We start from the raw sequence: 17,292 nt of genomic DNA on the forward strand, positions 1-17,292 counted from the left end.
TGACATATGACTTCCCTTTAAGGAGAAACTGAAACTCATGTTTCTAAACTATACTGATGAGGGAAACTGACCACTTATACTATACTGATGAGGGAAACTGACCACCTATACTATACTGATGAGGGAAACTGACCACCTATACTATACTGATGAGGGAAACTGACCACCTATATTATACTGATGAGGGAAACTGACCACCTATACTATACTGATGAGGGAAACTGGCCACCTATACTATACGGATGAGGGAAACTGGCCACCTATACTATACTGATGAGGGAAACTGACCACCTACAGTGGGGAGAACAAGTATTTGATACACTGCCGATTTTGCAGGTTTTCCTACTTACAAAGCATGTAGAGGTCTGTAATTTTTATCATAGGTACACTTCAACTATGAGAGACGGAATCTAAAACAAAAATCCTATTATACTGATGAGGGAAACTGACCACCTATACTATACTGATGAGGGAAACTGGCGACCTATACTATACGGATGAGGGCAACTGGCAACCTATACTATACGGATGAGGGAAACTGACCACCTATACTATACTGATGAGGGAAACTGACCACCTATACTATACTGATGAGGGAAACTGACCACCTATACTATACTGATGATGGAAACTGACCACCTATACTATACTGATGAGGGAAACTGACCACCTATACTATACCGATGAGGGAAACTGACCACCTATACTATACTGATGAGGGAAACTGGACACCTATACTATACTGATGAGGGAAACTGACCACCTATACTGATGAGGGAAACTGACCACCTATACTATACTGATGAGGGAAACTGACCAGCTATACTATACTGATGAGGGAAACTGGTCACCTATACTATACTGATGAGGGAAACTGACCACCTATACTGATGAGGGAAACTGACCACCTATACTGATGAGGGAAACTGACAAGCTATACTGATGAGGGAAGCTGCATGCTTTGGAACATAAACTGTATCTATCCTATCTTGTATGTTGTTTAGCCGAATGGATAAAAGGAGTTCTGTTTTACATCAGAGATGCATAGAGTCTCATATTAGACTTCATCAAGCGCAGACTGTTAGGTAGTTCTGTTGTCGTAGCAACGTTGTAACATTCCTATCTCACCATCCCATGTCATACAGACACTAACTTAGCCAGACTATCTCTCTATGTCCCGGACTAAGCGTTCAGGAGAGGACTCTTAGATTATTATTTTGTTATAATGTAATTGTAAAACGTTGTCATCCCCTCGTTAGGTCAAGCGTTCAGGCGAGGACGTCGGTGGGCTGGATCACATGATCCACAACCAGAATGTCAACATCCCACCAGCCAGCCACCTGATCGGGGATCTGGAGCCGAATAGTGGCTACGCAGTGAGGCTGGCCTGCCACACCACCCAGGGGGTGTCAGATTGGTCACACTGGGCCACACTACACACCGCAGAAGGAGGTAGGACCACACCCCTCATGACCCCCACCACCCCCCCCCCGTCCAGCACCACATCTTCATGCTTGTGACTCTTCTAAATGTGGGTCGTCCCAGAGTCCTCCTTGCTAGCTAGCGGGAGCGGTAGACAGTTTAATTCGCTCCCGCCTGCCGAACACCTGCCCTCACCGTCGTTAACAAAACTGCAGGAAAACAGTGTGAAGGACACTGTCGACAGGTCGCCCCAGCCTCCCGCTAGCAGCAGGCGGGAGGCTGGGGCGACACCATGTGTTAGCTAACTTGTTAACGACACCGTGTCCTAGCTTGCTAGTTAGCTCGTAGACGGTGTCGCCCCTGCCTCCCACCCGCTGTGTGCCGGAGAAAACCGTGCTTGACAGACGGGGTGAAGGACTCTACCGGTCACCCCCGCCTACACCGAGCACCGCAGGTGTGAGGATGGGGGACCCTGTGTGTTAGTTAACTAGCTAGCTTTGCTAGTTAGGGACGCCATGTGTTAGTTAACTAGCTAGTTTTGCTAGTTAGGGACACCATGTGTTAGTTAACTAGCTAGCTTGCTAGTTAGTGACACTATGTGTTAGTTAACTAGCTAGCTTTCCAGTTAGCGACACCATGTGTTAGTTAACCAACTAGCTTTCCAGTTAGCGACACCATGTGTTAGTTAACTAGCTAGCTTGCTAGTTAGCGACACTATGTGTTAGTTAACTAGCTAGCTTTGCTAGTTAGGGACGCCATGTGTTAGTTAACTAGCTAGCTTTGCTAGTTAGGGACACCATGTGTTAGTTAACTAGCTAGTTTTGCTAGTTAGGGACACCATGTGTTAGTTAACTCGCTAGCTTTGCTAGTTAGGGACACCATGTGTTAGTTAACTAGTTGCTTGCTAGTTAGGGGCATCGTGTGTTAGTTAACTAGCTAGCTTTGCTAGTTAGGGACACCATGTGTTAGTTAACTAGTTTGTTGCTAGTTAGGGACACAATGTATTAGTTAACTAGCTAGCTTTCTAGCTAGCAACACCATGTGTTAGTTAACTAGCTAGCTTGCTAGTTACTGACACCATGTGTTAGTTAACTAGCTAGCTTGCTAGTTACTGACACCATGTGTTAGTTAACTAGCTAGCTTGCTAGTTAGGGACACCATATATTAGTTAACTAGTTGCTTGCTAGTTAGGGACACTGTGTGTTAGTAAACTAGTTGCTTTCTAGTTATGGACACCATGTATTAGTTAACTATCTAACTTGCTAGTTACTGACACCATGTGTTAGTTAACTAGCTATCTTGCTAGTTAGGGACACCATGTGTTAGTTAACTAGTTGCTTGCTAGTTAGAGACACCATATGTTAGTTAACTAGCTAGCTTGCTAGTTAGGGACACCGTATGTTAGTTAACTAGTTGCGTGCTAGTTAGGGACACCAATGTTAGTTAACTAGTTGCTTGCTAGTTAGGGACACCATGTGTTAGTTGACTAGTTGCTTGCTAGTTAGGGACACTGTGTGTTAGTTAACTAGTTGCTTGCTAGTTAGGGACACCATATGTTAGTTAACTAGTTTGTTGCTAGTTATTGACACCATATGTTAGTTAACTAGTTTGTTGCTAGTTAGGGACACCGTGTGTTAGTTAACTAGTTGCTTGTTAGTTAACTAGTTGCTCGCTCCCGCCTGTCAAACACCTGTCGTCGCCGTTGTCCATAGAACTGTGTCTGGCATGCGGGGACGAAGGACACTGTTTACGGCTCGCTAGCTACCGCACTTCCTTATCGGGGGTTGACATCCAACGTCACGGTGCATTACGCCTCCTGCCTGTCCTAGCTTATTAATTTGACCCATAGAAGTGTAAAGAGGGGTTCCTGCAGATGCAGGAGGATTGCCCACATGCAGGAACGCCCTGAATTGCAGACGCAATTGCACCCTTCCCGGAACAAGTCCAAACCTCCTCCTGCCGCTGCTGTGTACAGAATCGATACTGTCTTACTGGTCTGTGAAACAGTGTAACATACCAGCTTTAAAACTAATGGGGATGGTCTCCTGATATTGTAGAGGTTGTGTCTCAGCCCTCACTGGGACATTTGCTCTCTCTCTCTCACACACTCTCTCTCTCTCTCACACACTCTCTCTCTTCTCTCACTCCCTTTATCTTCTCTCTCTCTCCCTTTCCCTCTATTTTTCTCTCTCTCTGTCTCTGTCTCCCCCCCTCCCCTCTCTCTCTCTCTCTCTCTCTCTCTCTCTCTCTCTCTCTCTCTCTCTCTGTCTCTCTCTACCTCTCTCTCTCTCTACCTCTCTCTCTCTCTCTCTCTCTCTCTCTCTCTGTGTCTCTGTCTCTCCCCGTCTCTCTCTCTCTCTCTTTCTCCCTCTTTCTGGGTCAACTGTGCCTGGCTGGTCAGGGCTGGTATGTTCATCAAGGCATAGAAAATTGTGTGTGTGTGTGTGTGTGTGTGTGTGTGTGTGTGTGTGTGTGTGTGTGTGTGTGTGTGTGTGTGTGTGTGTGTGTGTGTGTGTGTGTGTGTGTGTGTGTGTGTGTGTGTGTGTGTGTGTGAGTCAGGTCACAGCAGAGAGACTGAAGTGCTCACCCAGCCCTATGCCCCCTCAACCTGGGTCTGTGTTTACTGACAATGACAATGACAAGACAGACACTGCACCTCCCTGAGTTTATAACAGTGTATTACAATGTAAACTATGGAGGGAGAGAGGGGAGAAACAGGAGGGGAGGAGGAGGTAAAGAGAGAGAGAGAGAGAGTGCGCTGCTCCTACTGTGTTGGCGATTGAACTCACAGGATTTTCCATGCTAGTTTATGCTGCCTGCATCCAGGGGCGGAAGGAATGAAGGGAGTAAAACAACAAATAAATGGATAGGGAACATTACGCAGAGAGATATGGCATGAGAGAAATGGAGGGGTTTTCCAATGTGAAGTTGCTTACAGTGAAGCAGCATTTCTTAATGACATTTCTGATAAACAATCCATGGAGGCAGAAGTAAGAGAAGATGAGGGGGGGGGGAATGGAGAACAGAGAAGGATTAGAGGAATGGAGAACAGAGAAGTGGGTTTTGAGGCAGAGGAAAATACAATTTCCCCCTTTTTTTTTGCCGTTGTAATCTTCATTGCCGTTAGAAATATGCTGAGTTTGACTCTCTGTCTCACACCGTGTGATGGGATGTGAAATCTCCGCTCTGAGATGGACAATATTGTTGATGTTTTGTCAGGTCACTCTGCACTTGTCTTCTTCCAGAGTGAATATGAGTCTTTCAGAGTGAATATGAGTCTTTCAGAGTGAATATGAGTCTTTCAGAGTGAATATGAGTCTTTCAGAGTGAATATAAGTCTTACAGAGTGAATATGAGTCTTACAGAGTGAATATGAGTCTTCCAGAGTGAATATGAGTCTTTCAGAGTGTATATGAGTCTTTCAGAGTGTATATGAGTCTTTCAGAGTGAATATGAGTCTTCCAGAGTGAATATGAGTCTTCCAGAGTGAATATGAGTCTTCCAGAGTGAATATGAGTCTTTCAGAGTGAATATGAGTCTTTCAGAGTGAATATGAGTCTTTCAGAGTGAATATGAGTCTTCCAGAGTGAATATGAGTCTTCCAGAGTGAATATGAGTCTTCCAGAGTGAATATGAGTCTTTCAGAGTGAATATGAGTCTTCCAGAGTGAATATGAGTCTTTCAGAGTGAATATGAGTCTTCCAGAGTGAATATGAGTCTTTCAGAGTGAATATGAGTCTTTCAGAGTGAATATAAGTCTTTCAGAGTGAATATGAGTCTTACAGAGTGAATATGAGTCTTTCAGAGTGTATATGAGTCTTTCAGAGTGTATATGAGTCTTTCAGAGTGAATATGAGTCTTTCAGAGTGTATATGAGTCTTTCAGAGTGTATATGAGTTTTTCAGAGTGTATATGAGTCTTTCAGAGTGAATATGAGTCTTCCAGAGTGAATATGAGTCTTCCAGAGTGTATATGAGTCTTTCAGAGTGAATATGAGTCTTCCAGAGTGACTATGAGTCTTACAGAGTGAATATGAGTCTTCCAGAGTGAATATGAGTCTTCCAGAGTGAATATGAGTCTTTCAGAGTGAATATGAGTCTTTCAGAGTGAATATGAGTCTGTCAGAGTGAATATGAGTCTTTCAGAGTGAATATGAGTCTTTCAGAGTGAATATGAGGCTTTCAGAGTGAATATGAGGCTTTCAGAGTGAATATGAGTCATAGGAGAGAGAGAGAGAGAGAGGAAGACAGAAAGGGAGAGGGAAAGGGAGAGAGAAGGACAGCTGAGAGAGGGAGAGAGAGAGAAGAGACAGGGAGCGAGAGAGCGGAAGAGAGAAGGACAGCTGAGAGAGGGAGAGAGAGAGAAGAGACAGGGAGAGAGAGAGCGGAAGAGAGAAGGACAGCTGAGAGAGAGAAGAGAGAGGGAGAGAGAGAGAAGAGAGAGTGCGGAAGAGAGAAGAGAGAGAGGGAAAGAGAGAGAAGAGAGAGAGCAGAAGAGAGAAGGACAGCTGAGAGAGAGAAGAGAGAGAGCGGAAGAGAGAAGAGAGAGAGGGAGAGAGAGAGAAGAGAGAGAGCGGAAGAGAGAAGAGAGAGAGGGAAAGAGAGAGAGCAGAAGAGAGAAGGACAGCTGAGAGTTTCCATGTCTGTGTGTCTCAGAGGGACAGAGTCTCAGGAGGCTGGTTGGCCAAACTACAGATTCTCAGATTCCTCTTCCTTAATCACTGTCTCATTCACCATTCACCACCATGTGTTTGTGTGTTTGTGTGTGTATTTGTGTGTGTTGCTTTGACAAGTGTTTATCTGACAATAACATCCTCCTTGTGACATTGTAATCTCCATTGCCACACTTTCTCCCCGCTCTACTCTACTCCCTTCATCTCAAGGCTTTTCAACAATAGCCTCCACTGACCTCTCCTCTCCCTCTCTTCTCTACTTTTCTCCCCTGTTCCTAAACCACGTTCGTTCTCTCATTCCCTTCTTTCATGCTTCTCCCCTCCTCCTTCCTCAATGGTCCCCTTTTCCCAACCCCCAGGTGACCTGTGACTTCATGGGGATGAAATACAGCCAAGCACTGTGGGAAAATTTTAAGAGCGAGAGAAATGGTGGGAGAAAGAGTGAGAGAGAGAGAGAGAGAGAGAAAGAGAGATGAAAGAGGAAGGGGACTTTAAAAAAAACATGCATTTAGCTTTTTTTCCCAAAGCCCCACTTTGACCCCACAGAGAGATAGCAGAGAAAGATACTAGGGAACAACAAAGCAAAAGAGAGAGAGAGAGAGAGCGAGGGAGGGAGGGAAAAGAAGGGGTGAAAGACAGAGAGAGAGAGAGAGAGAGAGAGAGAGAGAGAGAGAGAGAGAGAGAGAGAGAGAGAGAGAGAGAGAGAGAGAGAGAGAGAGAGAGAGAGAGAGAGAGAGAGAGAGAGAGAGAGAGAGAGAGAGAGAGAGAGAGAGGGGAGGGAGGGAAAGACAGAAAATAAGGGGTGAAAGACAGAGAAGAGAGAGAGAGAGAGAAATGCCAGGCTTCCAATCCCAAAGCAACAGTTGGATTTGACATTATTCTTTAAATGTATTTTCCTAGAGAACATCTAGAGAAAGACATATTAACTAGTAAACTATGTGACTAAAACACGTCGCGTTCCTCCCTTTATATATATATTTTTGTTGTTGATATTTACACATACTTCACTCTTTAATCCGGTTTAATACCCGCTGCCTAGCTAACAACACAACACACATTAAACACTCCTGACCCATCTCACAACAAGCTAAAGAAAACACTCTGTCCTGTTGTTATTCAGATTCACAGTGTTTAATAGTCACATGTACAGGGTTGAGGTGTGACTGCAGGGTACAGTGTTTAATAGTCACATGTACAGGGTTGAAGGTGTGACTGCAGGGTACAGTGTTTAATAGTCACATGTACAGGGTTGAGGTGTGACTGCAGGGTACAGTGTTTAATAGTCACATGTACAGGGTTGAAGGTGTGACTGCAGGCTACAGTGTTTAATAGTCACATGACTATTAAGAGAGAGGGGGAGAGAGAAAGAGAGATAGAGAGGGAGAGGAACAGATTAAAATATGCTGATAAAGCTCATAGAGGGTTAGGGCCGGATTACCTGACGTGAACTCAGGACACGTGACCCGGAGCCCCCGGATGGGTGGAAAACAAAAGGGAATCATTTCCTCATAAAACTACAACCTCTCCCCAACTGAACTCTGTTTCCAGAACAACCCCTACTGGCCTCATAGATGCTTAACATGCTCTGCTCTGTAATGGTCCGAATCTAAACCAACTAGACACTATGGAACAACAAGCTTTTACTATCTTTATCCTGGAATATACCATCTCTGAGGTCATCTGCTTTTGGCCATAAAGAGCAGGAACCCGGACTTCAACAAAGAAACTGGAAAAACAGACGTTGTCAACCTACGAAACATGGTATAGAGGAGACAGACCGCACTGGTTTCCACAGGTGCTAGGTTACATCAGAGTTGTTTATGGTTCATTGAACAAGCATGGGAAACAGTGTTTAAACCTTTTACAATGAAGATCTGTGAAGTTTTTTGGATTTTGTCTTTGAAAGACAGGGTCCTGAAAAAGGGACGTTTCTTTCTTTGCTGAGTTTAGTTTGATGAAGAAATGTGAAAACCTAAGAAATAAATTGAGAAACCTATCCAACCAAAAACATAAAGATTCACCATAGTGAAGGCTCAGGTTTTCTGGGTCACTAAAACAATACAGACATACACTTTGTAAAATGAAGGAACAGTAAGTCAGAAAACAGTTCAGTGTAATTGAAGAATCCTTAGAATCTAACCACTTCTGGGAAAGTTGGAACACACTAAACAAACAACAACACGAAGAGTTATCTATCCAAAATGGAGATGTATGGATGAACCACTTCTCCAAACTGTTTGGCTCTATAACAAAGAGCAAACAGCAAAAACATATACATGATCAAATACAAATCTTAGAATCAACTATTAAAAACTACCAAAACGCACTGGATTCTCCAAATACACTGAATGACCTTATCCTAAATGAAATGATAAAATATACAGACCACAAATTCCAATTGGCTATACTTAAACTCTTTGACATCATCCTCAGCTCTGGTAGCTTCCCCAATATTTGGAACCAAGGATTGATCACCCCAATCCACAAAAGTGGAGACAAATTTGACCCCAATAACTACCGTGGGATATGCGTCAACAGCAGCCTTGGGGAAATCCTCTGCATTATCATTAACAGCAGACTCAGTGAAAACAATGTACTAAGCAAATGTAAAATTGGCTTTTTTTCCAAATTACCGTACAACCGACAATGTATTATACAGACCACGTATTCACCCTGCACATCCTAATTTACAAATAAATAAACTAAAACAAATGCAAAGTCTTCTCTGTTGACACCTGTAACTACCATGGGAGATGTGTCAACAGAAACCTTGGGGAAATCCTCTGCATTATCATTAACAGCAAATTCCTGCATTTCCTCTGTGAAAACCATGTATGTCAAATTGTATGTCAAAATGTCAAATTGGCTTTTTACCAAAATACCGTACGACAGACCACGTATTCACCCTGCACACCCTAATTAACAAACAAACAAACCAAAACAAAGGCAAAGTATTCTCATTCTTTGTTGATTTCAAAAAAACTTTGACTCAATTTGGCATGAGGGTCTGCTATACAAATTGATGGAAAGTGCTGTTGGGGGAAAAACAAACAACATTATAAAATGAATGTACACAAACAACAAGTGTGTTGTTATAATTAGCAAAAAACACTCACATTTCTTTCACAGGGCCGTGGGGTGAGACAGGGATGCAGCTTAAGGCCCACCCTCTTCAACATATATTTCAACGAATTGGCGAGGGCACTAGAACAGTCTGCAGCACCCGGACTTACCCTACTAGACTCTGAAGTGAAATGTCTACTGTTTGCTGATGATCTGGTGCTTCTGTCCCCAACAAAGGAGGGCCTACAGCAGCACCTAGATCTTCTGCACATATTCTGTCAGACCTGGAACCTGACAGTAAATCTCAGTAAGACCAAAATAATGGTGTTCCAAAAAAGGTCCAGTTGCCAGGACCACAAATACAAATTCCATCATGACATCGTCGTCTTGGAGCACACAAACTATACATACCTCGACCTAAACATCAGCGCCACAGGTAACTTCCACAAAGCTGTGAACGATCTGAGAGACAATGAAAGAAGGACCATCTATGCCATCAAAAGGAACTGACTAAAAATACTTGAATCAGTTATAGAACCCATTGCCCTTTATGGTTGTGAGGTCTGGGTTCCGCTCACCAATCAAGAATTCACAAAATGGGACAAACACAAAACTGAGACTCTGCATGCAGAGTTCTGCAAAAATATCCTCCGTGTACAACATAAAACACCAAATAATGCATGCAGAGCAGAAATAGGCCGATACCCGCTAATTATCAAAATCCAGAAAAGAGACGTTAAATTCTACAACCACCTAAAAGGAAGCGATTCCCAAACCATAACAAAGCCATCACCTACAGAGAGATGAACCTGGAGAAGAGTCCCCTAAGCAAGCTGGTCCTGGGGCTCTGTTCACAAACACAAACAGACCCCACAGAGCCCCAGGACAGCAACACAATTAGACCCAACCAAATCATGAGAAAACAAAAAGATAATCACTTGACACATTGGAAAGAATTTACAGAAAAACTGAGCAAATTAAAATGCTTTTTGGCCCTAAATAGAGAGTACACAGGTTTTCCTCCTCGTCTGAAGAGGAGTATGAAATGTGGGACCAATGTGCAGCGTGGTAAGTGTCCATTTTAATAATAAAACTGAACACTACAAAAATACAAAAAATAACAACGTGAAAGATCAAACGAAAATCGAAACAGACCCGTATGGTAACAAATACAGACACAGGAAACAACCACCCACAAAACACAAAGGAAAACAGGCTACCTAAATATGGCTCCAAATCAGAGACAACGACTGACACCTGCCTCTGATTGAGAACCATACTAGGCCAAACACATAGAAAAAGACAACCTAGACATACAACATAGAATGGCCACCATCACACCCTGACCAAACAAAACATAGAAACATACAAAGCAATCTATGGTCAGGGCGTGACACAGTGAGCATAGCCTTGCTATTGAGACAGGCAACCGTAGGCAGACCTGGCTCTCAAGAGAAGACATGCTATGTTATTTATTTATTTATTTTTATTTAACCAGGTAGGCTAGTTGAGAACAAGTTCTCATTTACAACTGCGACCTGGCCAAGATAAAGCAAAGCAGTTCGACACATACAAAAACACAGAGTTACACATGGAGTAAAACAAACATACAGTCAATAATACAGTAGAAAAATCTATATACAGAATGTGAAAATGAGGTAGGATAAGAGAGGTAAGGCAATAAATAGGCCATGGTGGCGAAGTAATTACAATATAGCAATTAAACACTGGACTGGTAGGATGTGCAGAAGATGAATGTGCAAGTAGAGATACTGGGGTGCAAAGGAGCAAGATAAATAAATAAATACAGTATGGGGATGAGGTAGTTTGGATGGGCTATTTACAGATGGGCTATGTACAGGTGCAGTGATCTGTGAGCTGCTCTGACAGCTGGTGCTTAAAGCTAGTGAGGGAGATATGAGTCTCCAGCTTCAGTGATTTTTGCAGTTCGTTCCAGTCATTGGCAGCAGAGAACTGGAAGGAAAGGCGGCCAAAGGAAGAATTGGCTTTGGGGATGACCAGTGAGATATACCTGCTGGAGCGCGTGCTACGGGTGAGTGCTGCTATGGTGACCAGTGAGCTGAGATAAGGCTGGACTTTACCTAGCAGAGACTTGTACATGACCTGGAGCCAGTGGGTGTGGCGACGAGTATGAAGCGAGGGCCAGTCAACGAGATCATACAGGTTGCAGTGGTGGGTAATATATGGGGCTTCGGTGACAAAACGGATGGCACTGTGATAGACTGCATCCAATTTGTTGAGTAGAGTGTTGGAGGCTATTTTGTAAATGACATCGCCGAAGTCGAGGATCGGTAGGATGGTCAGTTTTACGACGGTATGTTTGGCAGCATGAGTGAAGGCTGCTTTGTTGCATATTAGGAAGCTGATTCTAGATTTAACTTAGGATTGGAGATGTTTAATGTGAGTCTGGAAGGAGAGTTTACAGTCTAACCAGACACCTAGGTATTTGTACTTATCCACATATCCTAAGTCAGAACCGTCCAGAGTAGTGATGCTGGATGGGCTGGCAGGTGCGGGCAGCGATCGGTTGAAGAGCAGGCATTTAGTTTGACTTGCGTTTAAGAGCAGTTGGAGGCCACGGAAGGAGTGTTGTATGGCATTGAAGCTCATTTGGAGGTTTGTTAACACAGTGTCCAAAGAAGGGCCAGATGTATACAGAATGGTGTCGTCTGCATAGAAGTGGATCAGAGAATCACCAGCAGCAAGAGCGACATCATTGATGTATACAGAGAAAAGAGTCGGCCCGAGAATTGAACCCTGTGGCACCCCCATAGAGACTGCCAGAGGTCTGGACAACAGACCCTCCGATTTGACACACTGAACTCGATCAGAGAAGTAGTTGGTGAACCAGGCGAGGCAATCATTTGAGAAACCAAGGCTGTCGAGTCTGCCGATGAGGATGTGGTGATTGAGTCGAGTCGATGAAGCCGGCTGCAGAGTGCTGTCTCCTATCGATGGCGGTTATGATGTCATTTAGGACCTTGAACGTGGCTGAGGTGCACCCGTGACCAGTTTGGAAACCAGATTGCATAGCGGAGAAGGTACGGTGACAGTGTGCACACTGCCCACAAAATGAGGTGGAAACTGAGCTGCACTTCCTAACTTCCTGACAAATGTATGACCATATTAGAGACACATATTTCCCTCAGATTACACAGTCCCACAAAGAATTAGAAAACAAATCCAATTTTGATAAACTCCCATATCTACTGGGTGAAATACCACAGTGTTCATCACAGCAGAAAGATGTGTGACCTGTTGCCACAAGAAAAGGGCAACCAGTGAAGAACAGACACCATTGGGGCGGCATGTAGCCTAGTGGTTAGAGCATTGGACTTGTAACCGGAAGGTTGCAAGATTAAACCCCCGAGCTGAAAAGGTAAAAATCTATCGTTCTGCCCCTGAACAAGGCAGTTAACCCACTGTTCCTAAACCATAATTCAAAATAAGAATTTGTTCTTAACTGACTTGCCTAGTTAAATAAAGGTACAATTGTATATACAACCCATGTTTATTTATTTTCTCTTGTCTACTTTAACTATTTGCACATCGTTACAACACTGTATATAGACATAATATGACATTTGTAATGTCTCTATTCCTTTGGAACTTCTGTGTAACATTTACTGTTCACTTTACAGAGAAAGAGAGAGAGCAGAGAGAGAGAGAGAGCAGAGAGAGAGAGAGCAGAGAGAGAGAGAGAGCAGAGAGAGATTAGAGAGAGAGAGAGCAGAGAGGGAGAGAGAGAGAGAGAGAGAGCAGAGAGAGATTAGAGAGAGCAGAGAGGGAGAGAGAGAGAGAGCAGAGAGAGAGAGAGAGCAGAGAGAGAGAGAGCAGAGAGAGAGAGCAGGGCCACATGTGGAAACAATCAGCCTCAAACACTTCCTGATAACATCATCTATGCTGCTCCCTCCCTCCCTCCGCCCTGCCCTCTTCCCAACTCACAGCGTGGGTGTGTGTGTGTGTGTGTGTGTGTGTGTGTGTGTGTGTGTGTGTGTGTGTGTGTGTGTGTGTGTGTGTGTGTGTGTGTGTGTGTGTGTGTGTGTGTGTGTGTGTGTGTGTGTGTGTGTGTGTGTGTGTGTGTGTGTGTGTACTAGAGAGCGCAAGAAGCAAAGACAAAGAACGCTTTAAATTCTCGAACTGCAACAAAGGAAATGAGCACCATGGTCTCCTTGTAACACACACACACACACACACACACACACACACACACACACACACACACACACACACACACACACACACACACACACACACACATATTCCTGGTGCTATTTTCAGCATGGGGAGGGTTCTCTCTGGTACAAAGTGGTGAGAAGGAGAAAAGGAAAATGATTGAGGGTGAGAGAGAGAGGACAAGAGAGAGGGAGAGAGAGAGAGGACAATAAGAGAGAGGGAGAGAGAGAGAGAGAGAGGACAAGAGAGAGAGGGAGAGAGAGAGAGGACAATAAGAGAGAGGGAGTGAGAGAGAGAGGACAATAAGAGAGAGGGAGTGAGAGAGAGAGGAAAATAAGAGAGAGGGAGTGAGAGAGAGAGGACAAGAGAGAGAGGACAAGAGAGAGGGAGTGAGAGAGAGGACAATAAGAGAGAGGACAAGAGAGAGAGGACAAGAGAGAGAGGACAAGAGAGAGGGAGTGAGAGAGAGAGGACAAGAGAGAGAGGGAGAGAGAGAGGACAAGAGAGAGGGAGTGAGAGAGAGAGGACAATAAGAGAGAGGACAAGAGAGAGAGGAGAGATAGAGGACTCTTTGTTCCTCCATCAGTGCTGAGACCCAGTAGACCCAGTAGACCCAGTAGAGACAGTAGAGACCCAGTAGAGATGCAGTAGAGACCCAGTAGAGACAGTAGAGACCTAGTAGACCCAGTAGAGATGCAGTAGAGACAGTAGAGACCCAGTAGACCCAGTAGAGACAGTAGAGACCTAGTAGACCCAGTAGAGACCCAGTAGAGATGCAGTAGAGACCCAGTAGACCCAGTAGAGATGCAGTAGAGACCAGTAGACCCAGTAGAGACCCAGTAGACCCAGTAGAGACAGTAGAGACCTAGTAGACCCAGTAGAGACCCAGTAGAGACCTAGTAGACCCAGTAGAGATGCAGTAGAGACCCAGTAGACCCAGTAGAGACCCAGTAGACGCAGTAGAGATGCAGTAGAGACCCAGTAGAGACCCAGTAGAGACCCAGTAGAGACACAGTAGAGACCCAGTAGAGACAGTAGAGACCCAGTAGAGACCCAGTAGACCCAGTAGAGACCCAGTAGAGACCCAGTAGAGACAGTAGAGACCCAGTAGAGACCCAGTAGACCCAGTAGAGACAGTAGAGACCTAGTAGACCCAGTAGAGATACAGTAGAGACCCAGTAGACCCAGTAGAGACCCAGTAGAGACAGTAGAGACCCAGTAGATGCAGTAGAGACCCAGTAGAGACCCAGTAGAGACGCAGTAGAGACCCAGTAGAGACCCAGTAGAGACAGTAGAGACCCAGTAGAGACCCAGTAGAGACAGTAGAGACCCAGTAGAGACAGTAGAGATACAGTAGAGACCCAGTAGAGACCCAGTAGAGACCCAGTAGAGACAGTAGAGACCCAGTAGAGACCCAGTAGAGACCCAGTAGAGACACAGTAGAGACAGTAGAGACACAGTAGAGACCCAGTAGAGACAGTAGAGACCCAGTAGACCCAGTAGAGACAGTAGAGAGGCAGTAGAGACCGATTCGAGACCGATTCGAGACCCAGTAGAGACCCAGTAGAGACCCAGTAGAGACCCAGTATAGACCCAGTAGAGACCCAGTAGAGACCCAGTAGAGACCCAGTAGACCCCAGTAGAGACCTAGTAGAGACCCAGTAGAGACAGTAGAGACCCAGTAGAGACCCAGTAGAGACCCAGTAGAGACACAGTAGAGACAGTAGAGACACAGTAGAGACCCAGTAGAGACCCAGTAGAGACCCAGTAGAGACCCAGTAGAGACAGTAGAGACCCAGTAGAGACCCAGTAGAGACCCAGTAGAGACACAGTAGAGACACAGTAGAGACCCAGTAGAGACAGTAGAGACCCAGTAGAGACCCAGTAGAGACAGTAGAGACCCAGTAGAGACAGTAGCGACCCAGTAGAGACCCAGTAGAGACCCAGTAGACCCAGTAGAGACACAGTAGAGACCCAGTAGAGACCCAGTAGAGACAGTAGAGACCCAGTAGAGACAGTAGAGACCCAGTAGAGACCCAGTAGAGACCCAGTAGAGACAGTAGAGACCCAGTAGAGACCCAGTAGAGACAGTAGAGAGACAGTAGAGACCCATTAGAGAGACAGTAGAGACCCAGTATAGACCCAGTAGAGACTCAGTAGAGACCCAGTAGAGTCAGAGACCCAGTAGAGACCTAGTAGAGACCCAGTAGAGACCCAGTAGAGACAGTAGAGACCCAGTAGAGACCCAGTAGAGACCCAGTAGAGACCCAGTAGAGACACAGTAGAGACACAGTAGAGACAGTAGAGACCCAGTAGAGACAGTAGAGACCCAGTAGAGACCCAGTAGAGACAGTAGAGACCCAGTAGAGACAGTAGAGACCCAGTAGAGACACAGTAGAGACCCAGTAGAGACCCAGTAGAGACCCAGTAGAGACACAGTAGAGACCCAGTAGACCCAGTAGAGACACAGTAGAGACCCAGTAGAGACACAGTAGAGACCCAGTAGAGACCCAGTAGACCCAGTAGAGACCCAGTAGAGACCCAGTAGAGACCCAGTAGAGACCCAGTAGAGACCCAGTAGAGACAGAGACCCAGTAGAGACAGTAGAGACCCAGTAGAGACACAGTAGACCCAGTAGAGACCCAGTAGAGACCCAGTAGACCCAGTAGAGACCCAGTAGACCCACAGTAGAGACCCAGTAGAGACAGTAGAGACCCAGTAGAGACACAGTAGAGACCCAGTAGAGACCCAGTAGAGACAGTAGAGACCCAGTAGAGACACAGTAGAGACCCAGTAGAGACACAGTAGAGACCCAGTAGAGACACAGTAGAGACTCCTCTCCCTCCTCTCCTCCCCGGCCCATTTATCCCCCCATCATTTCTTCCCAGCTGGCCACTCATCTACAAGCTGTCAAAACAACCCAGGGACGGCCAGCCCACTACATCCTAACCCCTGGCCCCTAGATCTTGGCCTGTAGCCCTTAGCACAGATCTGGCTCCTGTATCCCACACCCTGATGTGATAGCTAATAACTGTTAGCTGTTGATGTTAGCCTGAAATATGACATTTATATAAGTATTCAGACCTTTTACTCAGTACTTTGTTGAAGCACCTTTGGCAGCGATTACAGCCTTGATTCTTCTTGGGTATGACGCTACAAGCTTGGCACACCTGTATTTAGGGAGTTTCTCCCATTCTTCTCTGCAGATCCTCTCAAGCTCTGTCAGGTTGGATGGGGAGCGTCGCTGCACAGATATTTTCAGGTCTCTCCAGAGATGTTGGATCGGGTTCGAGTCCATTCTGAGACTTGTCCCCAAGCCATTTCTGCTTTAGCAGAAGCGGGTATCGGCCTATTTCTGCTCTGCGTGCATTATTTGGTGTTTTACGTTGTGTACAATTTTCGAGTCTCATAGCAAAGGGTCTGAATACTTATGTAAATAAGGTATTTATTAATTAAATTTCAATACATAAAACATTTAAATAAATAGCTTTGTCATTATGGGGTATTGTGTGTAGATTGATGAGGAACATTGTATTTAATCAATTTTAGAATAAGGTTGTAACATAAAATAAAATTTGGAAAAAGGGAAGGGGTTTGAATATTGTTTTTACTGCCCTGTACATTGTGTTATGTACAGTGTTATGTACAGTGTTATGTACAGTGTTATGTACAGTGTTATGTACAGTGTTATGCGCAGTGTTATGTACAGTGTTATGTACAGTGTTATGTACAGTGTTATGTGCAGTGTTATGTGCAGTGTTATGTACAGTGTTATGTGCAGTGTTATGTACAGTGTTATGGACAGTGTTATGTGCAGTGTTATGTGCAGTGTTATGTACAGTGTTATGTACAGTGTTATGTGCAGTGTTATGTACAGTGTTATGTGCAGTGTTATGTACAGTGTTATGTGCAGTGTTATGTACAGTGTTATGTACAGT

The 17,292-nt window shown here is 44.8% G+C and overlaps 1 protein-coding gene across 4 annotated transcripts in view; it reads left to right on the top strand.

The window, feature by feature from the left end:
* Window positions 1–17,292, top strand: part of LOC139549590 (tyrosine-protein kinase receptor UFO) — a 106,937-nt gene that overhangs the window by 34,328 nt on the left and 55,317 nt on the right. For all 4 annotated transcript variants that reach the window (XR_011669916.1, XM_071360233.1, XM_071360235.1 and 1 more), the window contains one exon: window positions 1,260–1,452. Coding sequence is in view for 3 of the 4 variants with exons in the window: in XM_071360233.1 (XP_071216334.1) it covers window positions 1,260–1,452 (193 nt within the window). In the remaining variant the exon portion in view is untranslated. The remainder of the gene's footprint in view (window positions 1–1,259; window positions 1,453–17,292) is intronic.

Source organism: Salvelinus alpinus, chromosome 22, assembly GCF_045679555.1.
Source record: "Salvelinus alpinus chromosome 22, SLU_Salpinus.1, whole genome shotgun sequence".
Lineage (NCBI taxonomy): Eukaryota > Metazoa > Chordata > Actinopteri > Salmoniformes > Salmonidae > Salvelinus > Salvelinus alpinus.